This window comes from Prunus persica, chromosome G2 (genome assembly GCF_000346465.2).
Source record: "Prunus persica cultivar Lovell chromosome G2, Prunus_persica_NCBIv2, whole genome shotgun sequence".
Classification (NCBI taxonomy): Eukaryota; Viridiplantae; Streptophyta; class Magnoliopsida; order Rosales; family Rosaceae; genus Prunus; species Prunus persica.
In genome coordinates this window covers 969,506-993,332 of record NC_034010.1, presented here as the reverse complement: position 1 = coordinate 993,332, position 23,827 = coordinate 969,506, and the positions used below count along the sequence as shown (strand labels likewise).

General features: G+C 36.8%; 2 protein-coding genes across 4 annotated transcripts; one reads left to right on the top strand and one right to left on the bottom strand.

Annotated features, from left to right (window-relative positions):
• Window positions 14,583-20,136, top strand: LOC109947694 (putative disease resistance protein RGA3). 3 transcript variants are annotated; one of them, XM_020558480.1, is made up of 4 exons: window positions 14,583-18,081; window positions 18,173-18,278; window positions 18,392-18,468; window positions 19,783-20,136. In XM_020558480.1, exons 1-2 carry the CDS (start codon window positions 14,767-14,769, stop codon window positions 18,176-18,178), a joined length of 3,321 nt encoding a protein of 1,106 aa, XP_020414069.1. In that variant the 5' UTR covers window positions 14,583-14,766; the 3' UTR covers window positions 18,179-18,278; window positions 18,392-18,468; window positions 19,783-20,136. The 3 variants fall into 3 exon arrangements, with proteins under 3 accessions (XP_020414069.1, XP_020414067.1, XP_020414068.1); XM_020558478.1 differs by having other exon boundaries at window positions 14,584-18,081; window positions 18,173-18,282; XM_020558479.1 differs by lacking the exon at window positions 19,783-20,136 and adding an exon at window positions 18,550-19,042 and having other exon boundaries at window positions 14,584-18,081; window positions 18,173-18,282.
• On the bottom strand, window positions 21,291-22,993 carry LOC18786056 (anthocyanin 5-aromatic acyltransferase). The gene has a single exon (XM_007219438.2). It carries the CDS (start codon window positions 22,862-22,864, stop codon window positions 21,425-21,427), a length of 1,440 nt encoding a protein of 479 aa, XP_007219500.1. The 5' UTR covers window positions 22,865-22,993; the 3' UTR covers window positions 21,291-21,424.

Genomic DNA, 23,827 nt, shown 5'->3' with positions numbered 1-23,827 from the left:
TTGATACCTACTACGTCGCACATATAAACACAACCGTCGTACAATTAATTTTCCACTTCGATTTTTCGATAAAAGATGACGTGGAAATAGTTGTCAGTGTCATTATTTACGACGTATGTGTTTCTATAGTAGACGTTGAAAAACTAAACAACGTCAGTTACAAATATATGAGAGTCGTATTAAAAAATTTATACGTCCTATTTTCAGAAACAAACAACGACCATAAATATTAGACGTTGTTAAATACAACAACGTCGGAAAACAATAAAAACAGACGTGTTTAGTCTGCTAAAGTTCTACAACGTCTCTTATTTACAAAAAACCGTCGTGAAATAAATTTTCCACTTCGATTTTTCTAAAAAAGATGACGTGGAAATAGTTGTCAGTGTCATTATTTACGACGTATACATTTATATAGTCGACGTTGTATTTATATGTATTCATTACTCACGACGCACTTAATAATATAGACGACGTTGAACGTCTAAACAACGTCGGTTCCAAATAAATGAGAGCCGTATTACAGAACATATAGACGGCGTAGATTATGATGGGAGCCGTATTACAAATAACGTCGTTTAATTGTTATTAGACGGCGGTTATAATGAATTTCCGTCGGAATTAATTTCGTTCCTCTTCGTTTATAAAAGAACTTGCGACGTGGAAAATGTATGATGACGTCGTATTTTTTAACGTTCAGATTATATATCTCGTTTTTTAGACGTCGGTATTATGGGATTGGAGTCGTGTTATTTTGAATTACATGGCGGTTCTTTATCCTTCACCGACGTGATATCCTGAATAATTGCTTCACAATAGCGTCGTGGTTCTTCATTGTTACGTTGCTTTAAGACGTCGGTAAATATGCTGAATAACTGATTCACAATAACGTCGTGTTTTATTTGAACGTAGAAAGTGAAGAAATCACATTACAATATATTACAAAATTAATGTCATACACTGCCAATTACATAAGCATCATTCAATCCATATATCTTCACACCCATCTCGAATATTTTGACCGCCTAACTCACCTACCAGTTCATCAAATGTGTCAACATTTGGCATCCCTCTAGTAAATGGCTCACACTCAATTATCACATCACCTAATACTTCATCACCAATAACATCATTATATTCTCTACTAGGCATTGATAACACTACCGACCAACCACGATGCATCGGGTCGTCAACAAAAAATATTTGTTTGACTTGAGAAGCCAAAACAAATTGGTCATTCCTATGTCCAATTTTACTCAAATCTACAAGGGTAAATCCAAGTTCGTCGACTACAAGACCAGAACTATCTATCCAATCACACCTAAAGACTGGGATTGTAAACTTTTGGTAGTCAAGGTCCCAAATTTCTTGAATGACACCATAGAAACCCATATTTGAGAGAATTGGGTTTTTATCCTTGGCACTAGCAACTTGCATGGTATGTGCAAGTAAATAAACTCCACTATTTTGAGTTGTCCGCACATCATCTTGTGCCTTGATATTGAATTTAATACCTTTAATAAGATAGCTCCTATATAATGGCACTGACATGTTTGGACCAGCTGCTAGCCACCTTAAATTTTCTGATACGCCATGATTGTCTTCCTCAAGTTCACTTTGAACTTGCAAATTAATCATATCTTAATTCATCCTAACATATAAATAAGAAGAAAATTAAAAGAGAAATACGTTATTCAACAACATATACCTTGAAGCGTAGCCATTGAATGAAAGTGCTATTGTGCTTATCCTGCAGCCACTTTGTTCTCTTTCTAAATTTTGGATAAGCAGTCTTGATGTGGATCATATGTTGCCTACATGACACGAAAAATTCAAGCATTACGGTCCCAAATATATAAGATAAACATAAGAAATAATTTTAAATGGAAACTTAAAGAATAAAACTCATACGTACTCGATATAAGGTAGGACTTCCTCCGTATTCTCCAAGACATATAGATGTGCTTGATTCAACAGGTCCTGATCAACTACGCTCACTGTGCAACCTGATAATGGCTTTGAAACTCCCATCTTTTGGCTTGAAGGCACTCCAACTGTACTAACATCAGATAAATGCTGAGTACAAAACTCTACCGCTTCTTCAGCTATATACCGCTCAGCAATGCAACCTTCGGGACGAGTACGATTCTGAACATACCCCTTCAGCACTTTCATATATCTTTCAAACGGATACATCCACCTAAAATATACTGGCCCACATAGACGAACTTCTCTGACAAGATGTACTACTAGATGAACCATGATATCAAAGAATGAAGGGGGAAAGTACTTCTCAAGCAAACACAGAGTAACTACTACATCTTCTTCCAACTTATCTGCTAGCATTAGTACCGGAAATCAATAAGGTTAACATCATGAACTTTCGTTTCATGCACAGCCATGGAGGGAGATTATATGTAACTAAGATAACCGGCCAACAACTATATCTGCTACTTAGAGAACTGTGGGGATTGAATCCATCAGATGAAAGAGTCAATCTCAAGTTTCTCGGCTCATTACCAAACTCAGGCCATTTATCATCAAGAAGTTTCCAAGACGGGGAATCCGCCGGATGAGACATCTGACCGTCAATTGATTTTCTAGCAACATGCCACCAAGTCAAACTCTTAGCTGTCTCATGTGATTGAAACATCCTTTTAAACCTTGGAATTGGGGGAAAATACCACACCACCTTCGCTGGCACACCCTCTTTCAAGATTGCATCTTTGCCTTCCTTCCACCTTGAGATACCACAAGTAGGACAATTAGTTGAATCCTCATACTCCTTCCTATACAAGATGCAATCATTGGGGCATGCGTGCATTTTCTCATAACTCAGCCCCAATGCACACAAAGTCTTTTTAGCCTCATACATGGAGGTTGGTATTGTATTTCCTTCTGGAAGCAAATCGCCTTGAAGTATCAATAATTCTGTAAAACAGACATCACTCATCCCATGTTTTGCCTTCAAATTATACAACTTCACTAATGCCGATAACTTCGTGTACTTTCTACAACCAGGGTACACTGGTTGATCTCCATCCCCAATCACATTGGCAAACTCATACGGATCCGAACCAAAATCACCAAAATCATTATCATCCATATCAATTTCTTCAGACACAAAACTGTACCTACTATGGCCATCATCTTCTTCAACATTTCTGCTAGCATTAGTAGTTGCTTCCCAAGGTTCTCCGTGAAATGTCCAATTCTTATAGCTTTGGTCAATTCCATTAAAGTATAAGTGATCCCTTATAATTCCAACCCCAAACAACTTCAAATTAACACATTTAACACATGGACAACGGATATGTGTTGTAGTTAGAAGATTTTCTACAGCAAAGTTCAAAAATGCTTCCACCCCAAACTCATATGCCTTCGATCTTCTATCCGAGTGCATCCATGACTTATCCATCTCCGACACTATAACCTATTATCTATAATAAAGTGAAAATACAGGCAATGACCATCACTATAGCAGATTATACAATGATCTAATCGCAAGTAATAAACAACAGAGACGACGGGTTTTAATCAAAAACAGACGTATTTGGTATATATAGACGACGGATTTTCAACAGACGTCGTCTATTATACGTAATACAAACGACGGTTTATGAAAAAACCGTCGTGTATAAGTAATACAACGACGGTAGTTTAAAAACACCGTCGTGTAATCGTCGTCGTACGCCTTAAAATTCGTCGTGTCTCAGTTTATTTTCAAGAACACAAAACCCATTAAGAACACAACATATATATGAAACCAAGCAAGAAACCAACATATACATGAAACCAAGCATGAAAACAATAAATCCATTGCAAGAAACCAACATATACATGAAACCAAGCATGAAAACAATAAATCCATTCCCAATTCAACATAACATAGGGTGATTAAAAGATACGACAAAATTAAATCCATTCCCAATTCAACATAACAGATAATGTAATCCATGAACCCATTAAACAGAAAATCCATGAACCCATACCTATAAGCATTGGTGCACTTTGCACCTTCTCCAGAGCGGAAAATGACAAGATCAAATAAAGGTGTCCTTTTGCTGGAAATCATTTGGAAGTTGGTGATGTGTCTTTTTGTGTTGATTTCCAGCAAAAGTACACCTTTATTTGATCTTGTCATGAACCCATTAAACAGAAAATCCATGAACTCATACCTATAAGCACATTATTAACAGATCGCAAAGCATATACCTAAAACCCTTTAACAAAACAACCTAATATCATTCAATGAATTTACAAGGGGAAGATAGGGTTTGTACTTACAGGTTGGACGAGCTCACAGATTCGACGAGCCTGGAGAGTGCAACTTTTAATTAGAGCAGAAGTGAGAGAGCGAAATGTTATGTCGCGTGAAATCTGAAATTTTAGGTTTCAGGGATCGAAGTATAAGACTAAGAGCCAAATCTAAAAAAATTTAGGTCGCGCGAAAATTTTTAGAGCGCGCGCGTTATAAAACGTCGAAAGAAAAACCAAGGCGAAAGTTCTACAAGTACCGACGTAAATTTAATATTCCACGACGGAAACTTCATTTTTCGGATTAAGAACGTAAGGCCGTTCATTTTTCGGATTAATTTTAAATTTATTTTGAATTTTTTATATAACGACGACTGAAAAACCACGTCGGTGTTAAGAAATTAAAGACGTTGTAAATTATATAAACCGACTTACATATTAAAATAACGTCGTTTAAGGCGTAAACCATGTCGTATGTTTTACTGTACGACGTAAAATATGTATTCCACGACCCAACCACCGTCGTTAAAAATTAATACACTAAACCCATAAAATTAAATTATACAATTTAAAAAATTAAGTTTATAAAAGGTTTTATGGTTTTAAAGCCTAACATATACCCTAGACTACCCAAAAATTATACTTTAAAAATAAACCCCAATAAATAACAACCCTAATCTCTAAACCCTAGACTCTAAACCCTAAACCATAAAACTAGAAGTGATTTTATGACTCATCAAAACAATTTTGTTTTGGATGGTCATTTTAAATTTTTGTTATTCAAAATGAATTTTTTCAAGGTTTATGTGGAAGAAAATATATCAATGACTTCATAGGAGTTGACTTTTCAATTTTCTGATTTATTTTATATTTATTTTGAATATTTTGATATAAAAATAATAAAATATTCTTACCATACAACAAACCACGTCGGTGTTAAATAAATTGTAGACGTTGTAAATTGTAATAGACTACTAAGTCGTTAAAATGACGTCGTTAAAATGAGAAACCATGGCGGCTATTTAACTATACGACGTAAAATATATATTTTACGACTTAACCGCAGTCGTTACATAAACGTCGTCGATTATACCCTGAACCCTTAAGAAATTGAAGATATTGTAAACCATTAACGACTCAATTGTTCAAAGAACGTCGTCTAACTATTTTTTTACGTCGTATTTGTTTAAAACACGCAACAACAAAATACGACGGTTATTGACTTTATTAGGTCGTTGGAAAAGTATTACACGTCGGTTAAGCAATTTGTATGTTTGTTTTTTTTTTAATTTAAGAAAACCTCAACAAATTTTTACATTACATATTATAGAGAAAATTGGTACATTATACATAAATATCAAGTGTTCAATAATTGCCCTGTTTAATAATTTGGAAAACAAACTCTGCCCATTCATTCCGGACTTCATCAATGGCTTCTTGGGGGTATGAAGCTTCCTGGTTTCCCTTGGCATACTGCATAAACAATGACTATTAGGGTTTATAAATAAAAAGAAATTCAATCACAGACGACGATATTTTTCATAACCGACGTAGTATATCCATTCAACGACGTTAATTTTACACGACCGTCGTTGATAATACAAAAAACGACGTAAAATGTATGAAGGTAATTTCTTCTTACCTTATTCTCAAACCCCAAGGAAGGATCCATGATGATGTCCCTCATGAAGCGCATTACATAATACCCGCATTCGACATTGCTGGGTTGCTTTGGTGTGCCTGAGAGAGTTTTCCAAATTACATTTTTACGTCCTGCTCGGGCTATGTGGGTATTATATAATTTTAAAGCACTGTTCACGATGTTTTTGGCCTCTTCATCGACCACACGATTTCCTGGCAGAGGATCCAGAAAATAGACGGTTTCTCTCTTTGCTCTTACAATCAGCAAAATCCAATGACGGCTGCACAAAATTAATATAAAAACGACGGTTATTTACAAAAACGACGTATTATAGTATTTCACACGACGAAGTAAAGTAGCTAACGACGACATTATATATTTATCACGACGATAAATAAATACCGACGTGGTTAGTAGTTTCAAACGACTAAATAAAATAAAACACCGACGTGGTTAGTTTATAAGCTGTCATTTATTGAAAATCATAAAAACAAAATCCTAAGGAGACTAACCCTGGATTGTAAGGCATCATGAAAATCTGTTCACCGTCTGTCTTCTGAAGTCGAGCTGCTACCAGTCGTGATCTGGCAGTTATTGTGCCAGAGTTGGCACTAACTGTAGCAGGGTCGATAAAGCCAACCATACTGCACATATTGGCTTTTTTCAAAACATCGTGTAAGTACCTAAACAAATAAAATAATATAAACAAGTCAGCACACAAAACACGACGGTTATGTATAAAACAACGACGTATTATAATATTTCAAACGACGTACTGAAATAGATGAGGACGTTATAATATATTTATCACGACGGTTGTTAGTTAAGACGACGTGGTTAGTTAGTTAAGACGACGCAATATATAAACCAACGAGTTATTATTTTAGAAGTACAAACCTCATATATACAGCCAATACAGTAGCTCCAATTTCTTCCATGCCTGCAAATTGTGTAATATCTTCAGGCAGGAGGAAGGTATCGCGCTCACCACCAAACACCTCCTTATCAATTGTAAATTGGACTGTCTTATCCTCAGGCAGGAGTGTCGTTTCCACAAAACGACAAAGGGTTTTTAAAGAAGATGGCGCCTCCATTTTTGAATAAGCACCAACTTCAATAACCTGTTTAAAGAAATAAAAAAAATGACGTGGTAATTCAATAAAGACGACGGTTTAAGGAATAAAACGTCGTTTTAAAAGTATTTAAACGACGGTGAAAAAATTGTCGTGGTAATTTAATAAAGACGACGGTTTTATGAATAAAGAGTCGTCTGAAACCTTTTAAACGACGGTGAAAAAACCGTCGTTTAAATATTTTATTACGTCTTAAAAAAATTCCGCCGTCTAAGTTGTAAACAAACGACGGATTAAATAAAAATATCGACGTCTGAAATTTTGAAAAACAAATAAAAAAGTTATGTTAACATACCTTGTCGTCATGCTTTTCTTCATCTTCTTTCTCCTTTTCTTCTTCCTTCTCTTCATCTCTTTTTTCTTCTTCCTTCTCTTCATATCTTTTTTCTTCTTCCTTCTCTTCATCTCTCTTTTCTTCTTCCTTCTCTTCATCTGGCTGATGTTTCCCCATTTTGGCAGTATCATCCTCCAAATGTAGGGATCTCACATCACCTCCAGAGCAGCTAGCTTTGTCAGACATTGGATTTTTGGGGCTTTGGCTAATTCTTGGTTTAAGCATGCTTGGATCAAAATTGGGAATTAATTGGGAAAGCTGACTCAGGAAATGCTCCCTCTCAGCCTCTACCAATTGTTTTGTCCTAGCCTCCATCCTTAAGGCCTCTTCCCTTGCCTTAGCCTCCATCTTTTTAGTCTCTTCTTGAAGGAGAACTCTTAAACTCTCCTTCAAACGGTCGTCAAAGCTCACCCTCTGTGGTTTGGGCAAATTGAAATATTGCCTTGGGGAAACACCAGCACCAACTCCCCTCACCCTGCCTGGATGCTCGGGGCCCAAAGCCATGGTCAGCACATCATTGCTGCCATCTACTCTGACTTTGCCTTCCGAGACTTGTTTCTGCAATTCATCCTAAAATAAAGATAAACAAAAAACACACGACGGTTATTTATGTACAAACGACGTATTATATAATTTCACACGACGCAATAACATATAAAACGACGTTATTATAACTTATCACGACGGTAGTTATACCGACGTGGTTATTTATTTAAAACGACGAAATGAATAAACAACCGACGTCTTATGCTATAATTAAAGAAAACAGAGTAGTGATTCCTATTTAGACCGTTAACGACGTTTTTAACAAAGTTTCGACGTGGTAATATCATTCACACGACGAACAATATAACACACGACGTAATAAGAATAATTCACAGTTTAATAAAAATTTAAAACAGAGTGATAGTAGGCTTACAATTAATTTAGCTGTCTCTGCCACCTTTGGATCAGGGATGTTACCATGTTTGTCCTGTCTAGCTCTCTTCCATAAGGTAGATCGATCAATTTCTACCCCAGGCATGGTTTCCTCCAATTGATCCTCCAATCCAGCATATCCTTTTCGAGACAATCGATGATTGTACTCGAGTTTCTCCCTAATCTGTGCATGTTGAGAATGCACAGACTCAAAATCTTTGGATAGCCTTGAAGCTACAAAGGCATCCCATTGTGCTTTCTCTATGAATTTATATGTTTCAGGGGGTTGGCTTAATTTCTCCCTGTCATTGGTGTATGGAAGGATATAATGCCTCGTTAGTGTAGACTTGAAATCCTTCCATTTCTTGGAAGCAGAAGCTAAAACAGAGGTCTTGCCCCCTTGGCCTACGACAAAAGCCATGTCAACTGCTTCCCAAATCTGCTCCTTTATATCCTTGGGGATTTGGGACCATTTCTTGTCCACAAGTGGGATCCTGGAGCGTGCCAACACACCAATATACGACTGCATCTCAATATGTGCTTGGCCAACACCTTTCCCCCTTTTATTGTACTCAACAATTGGCCTCAGTTTCTGAAGCTTTCTCTTCACAACACGAGGCATTGTGCTCATACCTCGACCAGTCTTTGAATCATCAGAGATTGTTGTCTGGCTGGTTGGTTCTGTCTCAGCAGATGATGAAGCAAACTTCATCTTCTTCGAAGACTTCATCTCCTTCGAAGACTTGTCTTGAGGAGCTACCATTCCAAGCTTCTTGGAGCCAGAATCCTTAGTTTGTTGTTGAGAAACCATTTTAACAGACAAAACTGCAAGTGAAAATATTTCAGGAAAACATTAAGAACACAAACGACGGTATTAAAAAATACGACGTATGATATGATTTTAGACGACGCAATGAAATAATCTCAGATGTAATAAATGTTTAAAACCATTATTTATATAACGTCGTGGTATATATGTTCACACGACGTCAATAGTAATACACCGTCGTGGTAAACTATTATTTATATAACGTCGTGGTATTTATGTTCATACTACGTCAATAGTAATACACCGTCGTGGTATTAACATTCACACGACGTAAAATAATAAGATATTTTGTCGTCTATATTAGATACCAACCCTAGTTTCTTTTTCTTTATATTTTATCAAATAAGGGAAAAACAAAAACCATTGTTCAGAGAAATCAAACCTGCAATTAAACAAGCATATAAAAAAAGACTATTATTTTAAAAACAACTTTGTCAATTTTCAGACAACGCTAGAACAACTTACGAACCGTCGTGGTCTACCGTCGTCTTATTTAGTTGAGGTAGTTGTCTTCAAAGTTGGAAACTTTCCCTCTTTGTCTGTATATTTTATCAAACTTGGAAAGAAGTAAAATGATTTTGGCCAGAAAAAAGGTAAAAAGATTTTTCAAACAAAAAACGTATGAGCATGCAAAACAGTAACCAAAATAGTGAAAATGAAAGCTTACCTTTTGCGTGCAATGAAAGCAAGAGGAAGATGATCGATGTTTAAGTTCAAGGACGACGAAGAAGACGAGAGGAAGACGATGAGAAACTCTGACAATGCTCTGACAAGGAAAAGAGACGAAAAGGTTTCTCTGGAGATTGAAATTTCTAATCGGGTTTGGAAACAGTGCATGTGTAAGTCCAAAAGTTGCTTACATATAAAACCATTTCAAAAAAATAATACGGCGGTTACATTTAACTACGTCGTTTTTAACTAAAACGACGTAATATTTTTAGTTCGACGTGGAATCATTTCATTTAACGTCGTTAGGTTTAATATAACAGACGTGGATTTTAATTTTTAAATTATGAATAGAATTTTTTTTTTCCCGTGACCTTTCAGTTTATTTTTCAATTACAGTGCGTTATAAATAGAGTTTTTTTTCCGGAGGAAATTTAAAACGAAGGAAATTAATATTCTGCAATATGTAAAGTTTCTTTTTTGGATGACATATTTAAATAAAATAAGAATATAAAAACAACTAATGTGTAAGTCAAGTAGACGAAAAGTTGCTTACATATAAAACCATTTCAAAAAAATAATACGGCGTGGAGTTCTGTAATGTACGTCAGTAATACCGACGTTGATTTTACAATTTAAACGGCGGTTTTTTGGTAAGGACCGCCGTTGGTTTTAAAAATTTATTCTATAAATTTGTCGCTTTCATTCATTTTCGCGGTTTACATTTAGGGTTCCAAGTTCTTCCTCTCTCAGAGACACTGTCTCTCACATCTCAAAGACAATAATTTGGAGGTCTTTCTCAAAGAGAAATTGAGCTTACATTTAGGCTAGTTGACAAGAAGAAGCTTGTCAACTAGCCTTCTCACTTCCTTGATCAAGCCTGATAGGACACTTAGTGCTTCTGAATACTCCTTGCTTTCCATCAAAAGAGATGCAAGCCTGGCCTCCACTCGCTGTCGAAGGAAAGTTCGCTTCTCAGGGAAATCTGAAGATCAGATGTGCCTGATCCTCTGCTTGATTTTTTTGACTAAGAAGATCCGTCAGATTTGTGATAGCCTCTTCCTTTACGTAGAGCTTCAGAAGAAGAAGATGGGTTTCAAGAATGCGATAGAGAATAGAAATGGCTTCAGATGGCCTCTAAAGCATGAGCAATCGAATCAGTAGTTGCTGGGAGATATGATGAAGACATTGTCAATGCTTTGAACTATACAAGTCCTGCAGAAAGATAAAGGACCAAACTGTTAAAGAAACTGAAACAACGGCGGTCTTCTGTTCTACCGTCGTCTTTTCTCGTCGTCTATATAAAGGTAAGATGGCGGTATATTTATAATTACCGACGTAGATTATTTTGTTAAACGTCGTTAAGTGTACTACAACCGACGTGGATTTTATTTTTAAATTATAAATAGAGTGTTTTTTTCCCGAATTCTTTCAGTTTTAGTTTTCAATTACAAAGCGTGATAAATAGATTTTTCTTTCCCGAGGAAATTTCAAATGAGGGAAATTAATGTTCTAGAATTTGTAAACTAACACGACGCAATATTACTAACCCGAGGAAATTATAAATAGATTTTGCTTTCCCGAAGAAATTTTAAATTAATTCAGTTTGAAACAACGACGGGTTTTTGTTATGACGTCGTTTTTAACTAAAACGACGCAATATTTGTTTTGCGACGTGGAATATTTTCATTTAACGTCGTTAGTTTTAATATAACCGACGTGGATTTGAATTTTTAAATTATGAATAGAATTTTTTTTCCCGTGATCTTTCAGTTTATTTTTCAATTACAGTGCGTTATAAATAGAGTTTTTTTTCCGGAGAAAATTTAAAATGAAGGAAATTAATGTTCTGGAATATGTAAAGTTTCTTTTTTGGATGACAGATTTAAATAAAATAAGAATATAAAAACAACGACTGTTTTTGTATTACTGTCGTCGTTTTTCGTCGTCTTAAGTAAGACTAAGACGACGTAATATATTTGTTTAGCGACGTTGATTTGTTTTTTAAACGTCGTTAGGTATAATATAACCGTTGTTGAAAATTGTCTCTCTGATTGCAAATTTGCAACGACGTTAGGTATAATATTTGTAGATACACAAACGCACACACATCATCAACTTCCAAAAAATTGTCTCTCTGATTGCAAATCTGTGTCATCTGTTAAGATTATGATGTGGAACAGAGTTCCATCTGGTAAGATTTCGTAACCCTTGGGATCTCAGAAAAATCTGATTATGTCGGCGGTTTTCTATATAAACCGTCGTGGTTATTTCAATTCTTGTCATTAAGTAGATCTACCGACGTAGGATAAGAAAATCAAAGAAAAAAATTGTTAACAAAAATTCTTATTAAGACGACGTATAAAATGAATAAATACGACGTTGAATTTTATAGTACGATTTAAAGATAACGTCGTAGAACTATACGAGAATGACGTCGATATATTTATATTTTTCGTCGTTGTACATTAATTTAATACGGCGATATTTTGTATTTTAAAGCCTTGGATTTGTTTGTAATTATACGGCGTCTTATACGAAAACCTCGTCGTGTTATTTTATGAGTAAAAACGGCGGCTTTTATTGAAATCGTCGTCTTTACTTTCTACGTCGGTCGATTCATAACTTCTGCCGTTCTTTGTTGGTTTTGATTTTACACTGCCGAAATCTGTTTCAAATAGACGTCGGTTGTTTAATTAGGTACGTCGTTGTTTTTGAACAGCCATTTGAATCTCCATTTTTAGTTGTCTAAGGTGGTATTACACGACGGTGTTTTTAGAACCGTCGTCTTTTTAAAAACCACGACGGTTTTCACCTAGACCGTCGTTGTTTTCTGGTCGTCTTTTTCACTTTTTGTAGTAGTGTCGACACTTAAAGAGCAATGGCCATGCCCCCCAACCCTACAAAACCTTTCTATCCTTTCGATGTTTTTGCATCCAGACAAATACAATAGTTTTTGTTTTCTCTATTTTCTAGGTAAGTCTTATTTTATTTTATTTTAAGAAAACTACTTTGAATTTGGTTGCTTCCTAGAATTCTGAGGGTAATTCTCTTTCATTCTAGAGTTAAGCACGGTAAAAATTTACTTATACCATCAGGTACTACGAGTGATAATTTTTTCAAATGACAATGCATGATTAGTTTAGGATACTGCTACACTGACATCCTTTTATATGAAAATTCTTCTCATTAAGCATGCCATGATCATGGTGTTTAACAATCTAAAGATTTGGACTCAATTTTTGCTAATCAACTGAAAAACCAAAGATTGGAAAAGAAAAGAAAATTAATTAATGTGAAAGATCAGTAAGGATAGAGTGACAGTGTGATGTGGGAGGGAGAAGAGAAGGCACATTGACATTATATTTGAGAAGGAAATGAATAGGGCATGTTTTGAAATTTTTAATGCAATAATTGTAGTAACTTTTTAAGTTTCTTTTTTCTCTTAAAATGTAAAACTTTCTTTTTCCTCTTCAGATCTATTTGAAGAGCTGAAGCTTTTTTATTTCTTTTCTTAAAAATATATTTTTCATTAACATTATCTATTGGTTTCTCGTTTTAAATCTCTAACTGTGATTTTTTTTCATGATTAATTATCAGGAACTCCTGCCCCATCTAAGAGTTGAAGCAGCAGCTGCAGAGACCTTGTGTAATGAGGCTCAGTGTAGAATACAGGATCCTATCTATGGCTGCGTTGGGGTTATTTCCCAATCACATCAACAAATACAAGATACAGAATGTCAATTAGCTAAAACACATGCTGAAATTGCCCTCGCGAACTCTGATGGACAACAACCTCCTCAAGCTCAAGTTGATCAGCAGATTTAAAGTGATTTCTTTCAGCAACAAAGATGGTTCTTCCTCCAAAATTCCTTACTTTGTTTGATCGATATTGTTTTGTATTAAAAAAACAAGTATTATCACCAAAATAGTGAAATTGTTGTTTCATTTATGGTTAATTGTGCGGAATAAAGATGGATAAACAAGTAATACACTTGTTATAGAGTGCCTTAGCGTGTTTACTTCTGAAAAAAAAAAAAAAAAAAAAAAAAGCCATTGGAAATTAATTAATTATCTCTAGAGCTAGAGTGATACGTGGTACATCTTGTACACGTGCTATAATATAAGTGGATATTTATTGATACTATTCCCTAAAAGGGAGGAAAATAAACATTGTCGTCCACTCATATTATAATGCGTGCACAAGATGTACCACGTAACCATACTACCATAATGTGCCATATTTTCCTACCAAATCATCTTTGGTTGAGATGTACCAGATGGTATGTCTTTAGTTTTTGGGTGGAACCGATCGTATGTCATATGAATCAACAAAGAAGAAAATCAACAAGTGAGGTTGGCATATCTGATAAGTCCAACAAGTGTTAAGTAGAACAAGTTAGCAAACGGAAGCACCAAGCTTTGAATCTTGATTTTTAGACGTATAAATATCAACGTACATGGTATTTGGATGTGAGCAATCTTAGGCCAGTGGCAAGAATCAGATCCGACCCACAGACAGAGAAATAAGTTTTAGGTAGGATTTATTCTTTACTTCAATACGCGGTAAAGTCTCTCTATATTTCTCCAATGAGAAGGAAGCTTAAATAAGTATGGTCATGTGGTGCATCTTTAGGGAATAGTATATGGGTGGTACAAACTTGTAGGAAGTTTTAGGTTAGAATCATATGCTAATTAAGGGAGGCAAGGCATATGTGCTTCACTAATCTCCAAATGCTTTACTTGAGATCGAGTGATATCCTAATTCTATTACCAATCCTTTGCTTGCTGGCAACAAATTCTTTAGACTTACATAGTAGGCTAGAATCATATGCCTTGCCTAACCAATATTTACTTGAAAGATGCCAATTACAGGGCCTTATATAAAAACTAGCCATGATGATCCATTTTCCACGATCACCATTCGAAACAAACACTTGAAGTTATTGTAACTAATTCACCTCTGCTTTTATTCTGCATCAAGGCAATGGCAGAAGGAGTCCTCTTCAACTTTGCAGAAGGGATCATTGACAGGTTGGCCTCCAGTGCATTCCGAGAGATGGGATTGATTTGGGGTGTCAAAGATGAGCTCCTGAACCTTCAGGAGACAGTTGACCAAATCAAAGCTGTTCTTCTTGATGCAGAGCAAAAGCAAGCGACTCATGCAGTCAAATTGTGGCTTCAAAGCCTAGAAGATGTTGTTTATGAAGCTGATGACGTGCTAGATGAATTTTATGCTGAAGCACGGTGGAGACAAATGATGCCTGGAAATAATCAAGTGTTAAAGCAGGTATGCATCTTCTTCTCTAGCTCAAACCAGCTTGCTTTTCGGCTAAAGATGGGTCATAAGATTAAAAGTATTAAGGAGAGACTTAATGTGATTGCATCTCGTAAAAACTTTCACTTAGAAGTGAGTCGTGAAGATACACCATTTAGAAGGGTAACTCATTCTTTTGCCCCTACGGAAACTATTATAGGGAGAAATGAAGATAAAAATGCAATTAAACAACTCTTGTTTGATACCATCTCTGAAGAGAATGTATCAATCATTTCCATAGTTGGATTTGGAGGATTGGGAAAAACTGCACTTGCCCAACTCTTATTCAACGATCTAGAGGTCCAAACTTATTTTGAGCTGAAAATGTGGATATGTGTGTCAAATGTATTTGAGTTGGAGATACTTGTTAAGAAAATCATTCAATCTGCAACTAATGACATAGCCAAAAGCGTTGAGATTGATCAGTTGCAAAAAGAACTGAGGAAAATAATAGATAGGAAGAGATACCTCCTTGTGTTGGACGATGTATGGAATGATAATCGTGAAAAATGGTTTGGCTTGCAAAACTTGTTGATGGGTGGTGGAAAGGGTAGTAAAATACTAATAACTACTCGTAGTGAAAAAGTTGCAAAAATAACAGACACATCTAAACCATATAACTTAAGGGGTTTAAGTGAAGAGCAGTCTTGGTTTTTGTTTAAGAAAATGGCATTCCAAGATGGAAAAGAGCCAACGAGTTCAACCATTAAGGCCCTTGGGGAGGAGATTACTAGAAAATGTAAAGGGGTTCCGCTTGCTATAAGGACCATAGGACGGATGTTGTACACTAGAGATCCAGAAACTGAGTGGTCGGCTTTCAAGAATAACAAGCTTTCAACAATAAGGCAAGAAGAAAATGATATTTTACCAACACTTCAGCTGAGTTATGATGTTCTCCCATCACATTTGAAACATTGTTTTGCTTATTGTAGTTTGTCCCCGCCTGATTATAAGATTCCCGTAGAGAATTTAATTAGGTTGTGGGTGGCACAAGGGTTCGTTAAGTCTTCAGATCCTAATGAGTGCTTGGAAGATGTTGGTTATGATTATTATAAAGAACTAGCTTGGAGATCTTTTTTCCAAGAAGAAGAAAAAGATGAGTTTGGTACAATAAAAAGCTGTAAAATGCATGATCTCATGAATGAACTTGCTGTTAAAGTGGCAGGGGAGGGAAGCACAATAATAGATCGCAATAAGACTGATTTTGAAGCAAAACGTCTTCTTCATGTATCTTTCGATTTTGATGTTGATTCGTCGGAATGGAAAATACCAACATCCTTGCTGGAATCAAATAAGCTAAGGACTTTTCTTTTCCTAAGCCAAAAGGAGTGGGGGATGCCATTCCGTAAGTCATTTTGTGCTACAATTGCTTCAAATTTTAAGTCATTGCGTATGTTGAGTTTGAATGAATTGAGAGTTACGAAATTGCCAAAATGTCTTAGGAAAATGATACATTTAAGATATCTTGATCTTAGTGGAAATCCCATTAAGAGACTTCCAAATTGGATAGTGAAACTTCAAAATTTGGAAACACTAGATCTCAATTATTGTCAATTTCTTGTGGAATTGCCTAGAGATATTAAGAAATTGATCAACTTGAGGCATCTCATTTTGGCAAATTGTGGCATCTTGGCTTGGATTCCTCGTGGATTGGGTGAATTGACTCATCTTCGTACTTTGAATACATTTGTTTTGAGTGAAAACAAATCCATGTTGAGGGACAGTGCAGGGCTCAGTGAGTTGGAAAAGCTGAATAATTTAAGAGGAGAGTTGGAAATCAAAAATTTGAGGTGCGAGCAAAATATGGTGTCAGAATTGAATTATGATTGTGCACTTTTGAAGGAGAAACGACATCTCGATTCGTTGGCTTTATCTTGGATGCACATTGAAAGAGAAAATAATGATGCGGGGGAGAGTGATGTAATTATAAAGTCAATGGAAGCGCTGCAGCCCCATTCAAGTCTAAAAGAGTTAACCCTGAAGTACTATATGGGTGCGAGGTTTGCGAGTTGGTTTCATTCTCTCACAAATATTGTTAATCTCACATTGTCTCACTGTGACAGATGCCAACATCTTCCACCGTTGGATCATTTACCTTTTCTTAAGAGTCTTGATCTTAACGGGTTAAGGAATTTGGAGCACATATCTGCAGAAGACAAGGTCAAGGACTTCGCCGGTGATGTGATGATGATGTCAGCTGCTTCTCCATCGACGACCTTCTTTCCCTCCTTAGAGAGTCTTTCTCTACGTGATTGCCCTAATCTCAAGGGATGGTGGAGGAATGAAACAGCTTCAACTTCAGTTTCTTCATTTCCTTGTCTTTCTACTTTATCTATACGTGAGTGTCCTAACCTGACTTTCATGCCGCTGTACCCAAATCTTGATCAACTGTGGTTAGGGAGAAGCAGCTGGAAGGTCCTTCCCTCCTCCTTTGTTCTCTCCAAATTAAAATCTCTGAAGATTCAAGGTGTTGATGATATGCCAGAAGAAGGGATTGGAAACCTCACATTACTTGAGAAGCTTGAAATTGAAGATTGTCCTAATTTGGTATCACTACCAGATCAAGGGATGGGTCGCCTCATCTCCTTACAGGAACTGAGAATTCGGTATTGCCCGAAATTGGGGTCACTACCAGATCAAGGGATGGGTCGTCTCATCTCCTTACAGAGACTGCATATTTTAAATTGTCCTGAATTGGCATCACTACCAGATCAAGGGATGGGTCGCCTCATCTCCTTACAGGACCTGGAAATTTGGGATTGCCCGAAATTGGGGTCACTACCAGAAGGGATGGGCAACCTCAAATCACTTCAGTTGCTTTGGATATGGGATTGCCCTAATTTGGCATCACTCCCGGAAGGGCTTCGTTGCCTCCTCTCATTAAAAAGTTTGGTAATTGGTAGGTGCCCCATCCTAAAGCAAAGATGCCAGAAAGAAACAGGGGAGGACTGGTCCAAGATTGCTCACATCCCAGACATAGAATTGGTGCGTTTTTCTAACTAATTTCTTTCTTTTGCATTCACACTTTCATTCAAACGGCAACCAACCTCAACTTGTTCATTTTCTTCTTTTTCAGATTTGATGTTATGAATTTTAAGGGTTGGTTCAGTGGAGATTGGATCCCCACTAAAAACTCTTATGGCTTGATTGTGATTGTGCAACAGCAGGTCACCAAAAATGTGGTAGGTATGTATTAGATGATGACCCCTTGATCCTAACATTGTTTTGTTGTTGGTATGTTCACATGATAATAACATTCGGTTCTATTTCTTATTTTTCTTTTATGGATATGCAGTGATTAAAAGAAGAAACTGATTAGGCATCCTGACTTTGATCATACAAGTGACTCAGTTGTACATGTGATGAATTTAGGTAATTCTAACTCTCAAATTTTCTTATGGCTTTTTAAATTGATGTCGTTCATGATGGGTGATATTTATGAATTAAATGCAGATTGATCTGCCAAGAGTGACGTAATAAAAATCCTCAGATTGATCTGCCAAAGCGTATTAAAAATATATGACAATACATATTATAGTGAAAAAAGAGCATGGTGCTTACAAACAAATAGTATAATATTTATTTTTTATTTGTTATTTGTTATTTGTTACTTCTTAAATACTCATATATATATAACATAAAAATAACAAAGTTTATAGCAGATTAAATATGTAGAATTGTTCTTTGTAATCTATTATTAAAAAGAAGGCTTTTTCCAACAGTTGCTCTGTTTATTAAATTGAAGGACCAATGTATTCCTCTCCACTTCTGACCCAATTTCAAAGCTCCCATGGCTCTCTCTCTCTCTCTCTCTCTCTCCATGGCTCCCTCTCTATGGCTCTCTCTCTCCATAGCTCTCCCACTCCATCTCAATTTCGGTAACTGTGGTTCAAGCCACTATGTTGCTGGGGAAAACACTAGAAAATCACCTCAGAGATGCCAAAAATGTTTTTTTTTTAATGTTGTGTTTTCATATTCCAGGCCAAACGACATCGTTTTTCTTACTCATCTTCTTCCTAAAAGTCTTACGCCTCTAAGGCCCCATTTGATTCATAGAATGAATTTGAGGGGAAATCATTTTCTATGTTATTTCTCAAGAGATGGGAAATTGAAGATTCTTTTCCCATATTTGGTAATCTTAGGAAAGTAACTGGGATATATCACTTTATGACAGGACCCGTCCCGAATTCCTCGGAACCTGGGATGAATCACGTCGTAATTCCGACATCACTTCGATGCCGAGCCCACTTACTAAAGACCGAGACTTTTTGCCGAAATTTTAACAAAGTCTCCCCTGTAAATTGTACTATTCCCAAATTTTCAATCTGTTAAAAACACAATTAATATATCCCAACAGGCAGCATACACAAGATAGTAACATGTAATTTACGTAATAGGCCTCCAACCTTCAAATAATTTGAAACAATCGCAAGTAGTGTAAGATTGACTGCACCTGGGTATTGATCATAAGATTGACTCAACCCTTGAGCTACCACATATAGGCTTATATACACAAACCGATAGATAATGTTCCATTCTATATGATGTGCATGTGATTTTTGTTTCACATATTATATCCTTTTGTCTGGTTTGCGGGCATTATCACTTTTTGTGCTTGGTTATATCCTACACTTGCATAAACTTCATTTTAGTTCTATTAAGTTGATAATAACTTTTGTGGAACAGGGACCTTGTAAGAGTACTGGAAACTTGCAGTGCCGGAAGAGTGTGGTTCGAAGTGTGCTCAAGTCAGCAGTTGAGAGAGCTTCAGTATCCCAAGCGTGGTATCTTGTGCTGCAGTGTCGAGCAACGTTCCTCCGTTCTGATTTCGTGTTTTTAAATTTATTTTTTGTTTTGTTTTGTTTTGTTTCCTATTCCGAACCAGATTGGAACAGACTTAGAGTGCTCTTGTACTTGTAATCTTCTTATTCAATTAGTGAAAAACCCTAGCAACCTCGTGGACGTAGCTCAATTATGAGTGAACCACGTAAAACTTTGGTGTTGGATTTGTGTGTGAATGTTTGTTTGTTCTTTTGATTCTCCATCTCTGTTATCACCGAAGTGGTTTGAAAATTTATTCTCAATCCTTAATTTATCAAATCTAAATCATTTAATCACCCAGCTGGAGGGACTGTGTTAGTTGTATTAAGCAGTGCTTACAAATTCTCCCAAAACTACTACAATTTGTTTCAGAACCTTCAATACTTGTCTGTATTTATAATATGGTATCACATCAACAAAGAATGATAAAGGAAAAAACACGCATTATAAATACATACATAAAATAAAAGAATCACCGAGTCACTTCCACGAAATTCATTTGAAAAACCCCAAAGAATTAATACCAGCAAGTAATAAATGGGTGGAAATAATAATTAAAATCTAGTGGTTGAGGAGAGCAACCATGGACACGAAAAACGGGAGGCAGAGGAACATAGCCCTGGAGGCCACCACAGAGTGAGCTGCTCCTTTGTCTTGAGCCGGCGCGGGAGCGGGCGCAGCATCAAAATCTTGGGCCGAAGACACAGCCGCAAAGAAAGCCACCACGGCAAAGGCAAAGACCAAGACCTTCATCTTCATCACACTGCTGCTCAAATGTGCCATTGCAAATCAAAGATTTAATTTGAATGAAGAAAAGAAAAGCTTTTAGTTTTAGTTAGAGAGAACAAATAAAGAAGAGAGTTGGGCTGATTGCTTGCTTCCCCAAATATAAAGTGATATTTGGGGAAGGGAGTGGGGCCACAAAATGGAGAGAGAACATAGGTCAAGAGCTGGATTTATGGGGTGGCCACGTTGTGGTGTCACAAAAGCAGAAAACTAACGGCTAGAATTTGCTCTGATTTTCAATTTTGAAAGCCGTTGGTTTACTTTATTTTCTTCCTACAATTGCCTTCTGCGTAAATCATTGTTCTTCTTAGCTGAGAAGTAATGCCACCTTGCAGGTGAGGTCGGTGGTACTATGGGCCTAATGGGGGAATTGGAGTGACTAGAATTTGCTTTCAAATCATGGATGATGTTTCATTTATTCCATTATAAAGATGACAAGTGATTAAGAGCATTTATTTTTTATATTTGAGGCACTAGATTCGATTTCGAACCACCTTTCTTCTAAAAAATAGCACTTTTATCAAAATAGATGACACGTAAAATGCATGTGTAATGTGATGACAGTTTTAAAAAAAGGGGGGCACTAATGTAAAAGTAAATTCTTCACTGAAAATATAAATTCATTGGCCCTGTTTTAACAGTTCACCTCGCACCCTAATAACCAAAAAAAAAAGTCTCAGTAATATATACACACCCCTACAACTACAATACAAAGATGAAGTCAAGAAAAAGCATCGAGTCCCTCGATGAGAAAAGTTTTAAAAGCCTCCATTTGAGGCTTTGGTAGGACCAAGCCAACCTCAATCCCGCCCAATATGTCTCTACTCTCAGTGAGTGAAATAGCTTTTGCACCATCAATTCCAATATCCTCTATCTTTTTGGGCCTTCCCCATCCAAAATCTGTCTCATAAAGATCCACCTTAGGTGACCCGAAAACCATAACATGAAGCTCCGACCCGAACATCACCTCCCACTCAGATATCCACTTCTCTGCACCTCCCAAAATTTCCTTGTCTAGCTTCTTAATAGTGTTTCCAATTGCCCTTGCCGCAATAACAATTCCATTTTCTCCCAACAAGTCCTTCCTCACCGCCATCGACCGGCCAAACCCAACGCAATTACCGACATATGTAGGCGGTACTGGATGACCCATACGGGTTAACCCGCCCGCAATAAACCCAAAATAATTCGGATCTTCACCACACCAAATGTTGTGATTAAGATCATTTTCTTGGATTTTGACCAAGCAAACCCACAGAAATGCACATGTTAGGACATATGGCGATAAATGTACCGGATGTGGCTCATTTCCCTTGTTGCATAAAGCAATAATCCAGTTCTTGATGCCCTCCATTTGGGCCAAGTCCACCAAAAAAGTGGCCCTAACCACGTTCGTTGAATGTCCATTATTATAACTAGGACCAAGAAGAACCAAGCCTTGTGAAGAAATTCGCTTCCACCACTCCTTCAAGAAGATAGCCTCCAACCCATATGGATCAACAATAGTCGTACGATCATAAGAGGGCTTTGATCGTACGTCTACTTTTGATGAATCTCCAAGCCTAGAGAATGAGGCCCAAGCCTTGATGAAATTGTTGAAGGTCCTCCCATCAGCAACAACATGATGATATGCAAGTCCAATGCAAATCCCACAATTTGGGAACACTGTAATTTGAACACTTGACAAAGGAAGTTTGGCTGCTTGTGTAGTAGCATTACTAATAGGTGCAAAACTACTACTTGATGCTAGTTCAGGCACAAGTGTGTAAAATTCTTCCACTTCTCTTGGGAAATTGCTTGAAAGATATACAAAGTCTCCATCTGACTCGACAACGGTCACCGAAACCGAGTCACCTTGGGTGTAGACGAGCTCGGGAATGCCGGGTTCGGGCAGGGCCACTAGGGTTCCGGCGAAAGGGTAAAAGTGTTGGAGAGTGAGGGAGAGAGAGTGCTTGAGGTTTGGGAGGACGGTGGAAGTGAAATGACAAGTGGGAAATGGGAATTCATAGAAGAAAAGAGGTAGGCTTGGAGAGAAGAAGAGCCATGGTATGTCAAGGAAGGTCAGAGGGAGAGAGGTTTGTGAAATATCAGGTGAGCAGGAGTTTGGTGGGGGAGAGACTTGGCATTGCTCAAGAACTTTGACTTTGGAGAGTCTAGCCATGGATGAAAAAGAGAGACAAGGGGAACACACAAATATAACGTCTAAATTGCATTCTTTCCACGTTCAGCCCAGAATTGTGTGTTTAAATTATCTGAGTGCTGGGCCAACTTATTTAATTAAAGAAACACGTGAAATCAAACGATCGGAATGTTTATATGGCCATACAAATTAGAAGCACCTTTCACTTCTCAATTATATTAAAAGTGTCGGTTGGTTGTTGGGGGAGGGCATGTGGAGAGTTCAATATGCCACCATTATTGGTTGCTATTATAATCAGTACAGTTGGCAAAGGGCACACTGATTTGGAATAGTTCCTTTTTATGAAAAGTCATGTTCTAAGTTAGAGTCTTACCATCAACGTAGTGTTAGTTTAATATATTATCGTTTTTATCAATAAAAAAAAAATTCTTTAAATAAATAAATAATCAGTTAAATTGAATTTATAGAGACGAAGAACTCATATTGATAAGCATTCCTTTGAGGAAAAACTACATAAAGCCCCTCAAACTATAAGGTCATTTTAAGTTCATATCCAACTTTAGAGACATTTACGAATAGATATTCAAACTCTCGAAAAACCTACAAATTATCTCTCCGTTACACAAACCGCTAGTTAATTTGTTGAATGTTTACTTATCAATGACCTATTTTTTAATGACATGGACTTCCATGTGGACCAAAAAAAAAATAATAAATTTTTTATTTTTTATAAATTAAAATCATTAAAATTTAAATTAAAAAAAAAAATTATCTCTCCATCACTCTCCTCCCAATCCTCCCCCTAGCATGACTTAGCTAGCCACCCAAATCAGCACCCCAGCAGCCCAAACAACCACCCCACCAGCCAAACCACCACCCACCACCACATTCTCCCTTAGTCCTCTCCTCCTAGCCCCAACCAATACCAGAGCCTTAGCCAATAGATCTAAGGAGGAGATCAGCGCATCTTTGGAGACGTATGGC

Coding starts and splice junctions, on each gene's coding strand:
- LOC109947694 (XM_020558480.1), top strand. CDS start 14,767: ATGGCAGAAGGAGTCCTCTTCAACTTTGCAGAAGGGATCATTGACAGG.
- LOC18786056 (XM_007219438.2), bottom strand. CDS start 22,864: ATGGCTAGACTCTCCAAAGTCAAAGTTCTTGAGCAATGCCAAGTCTCT.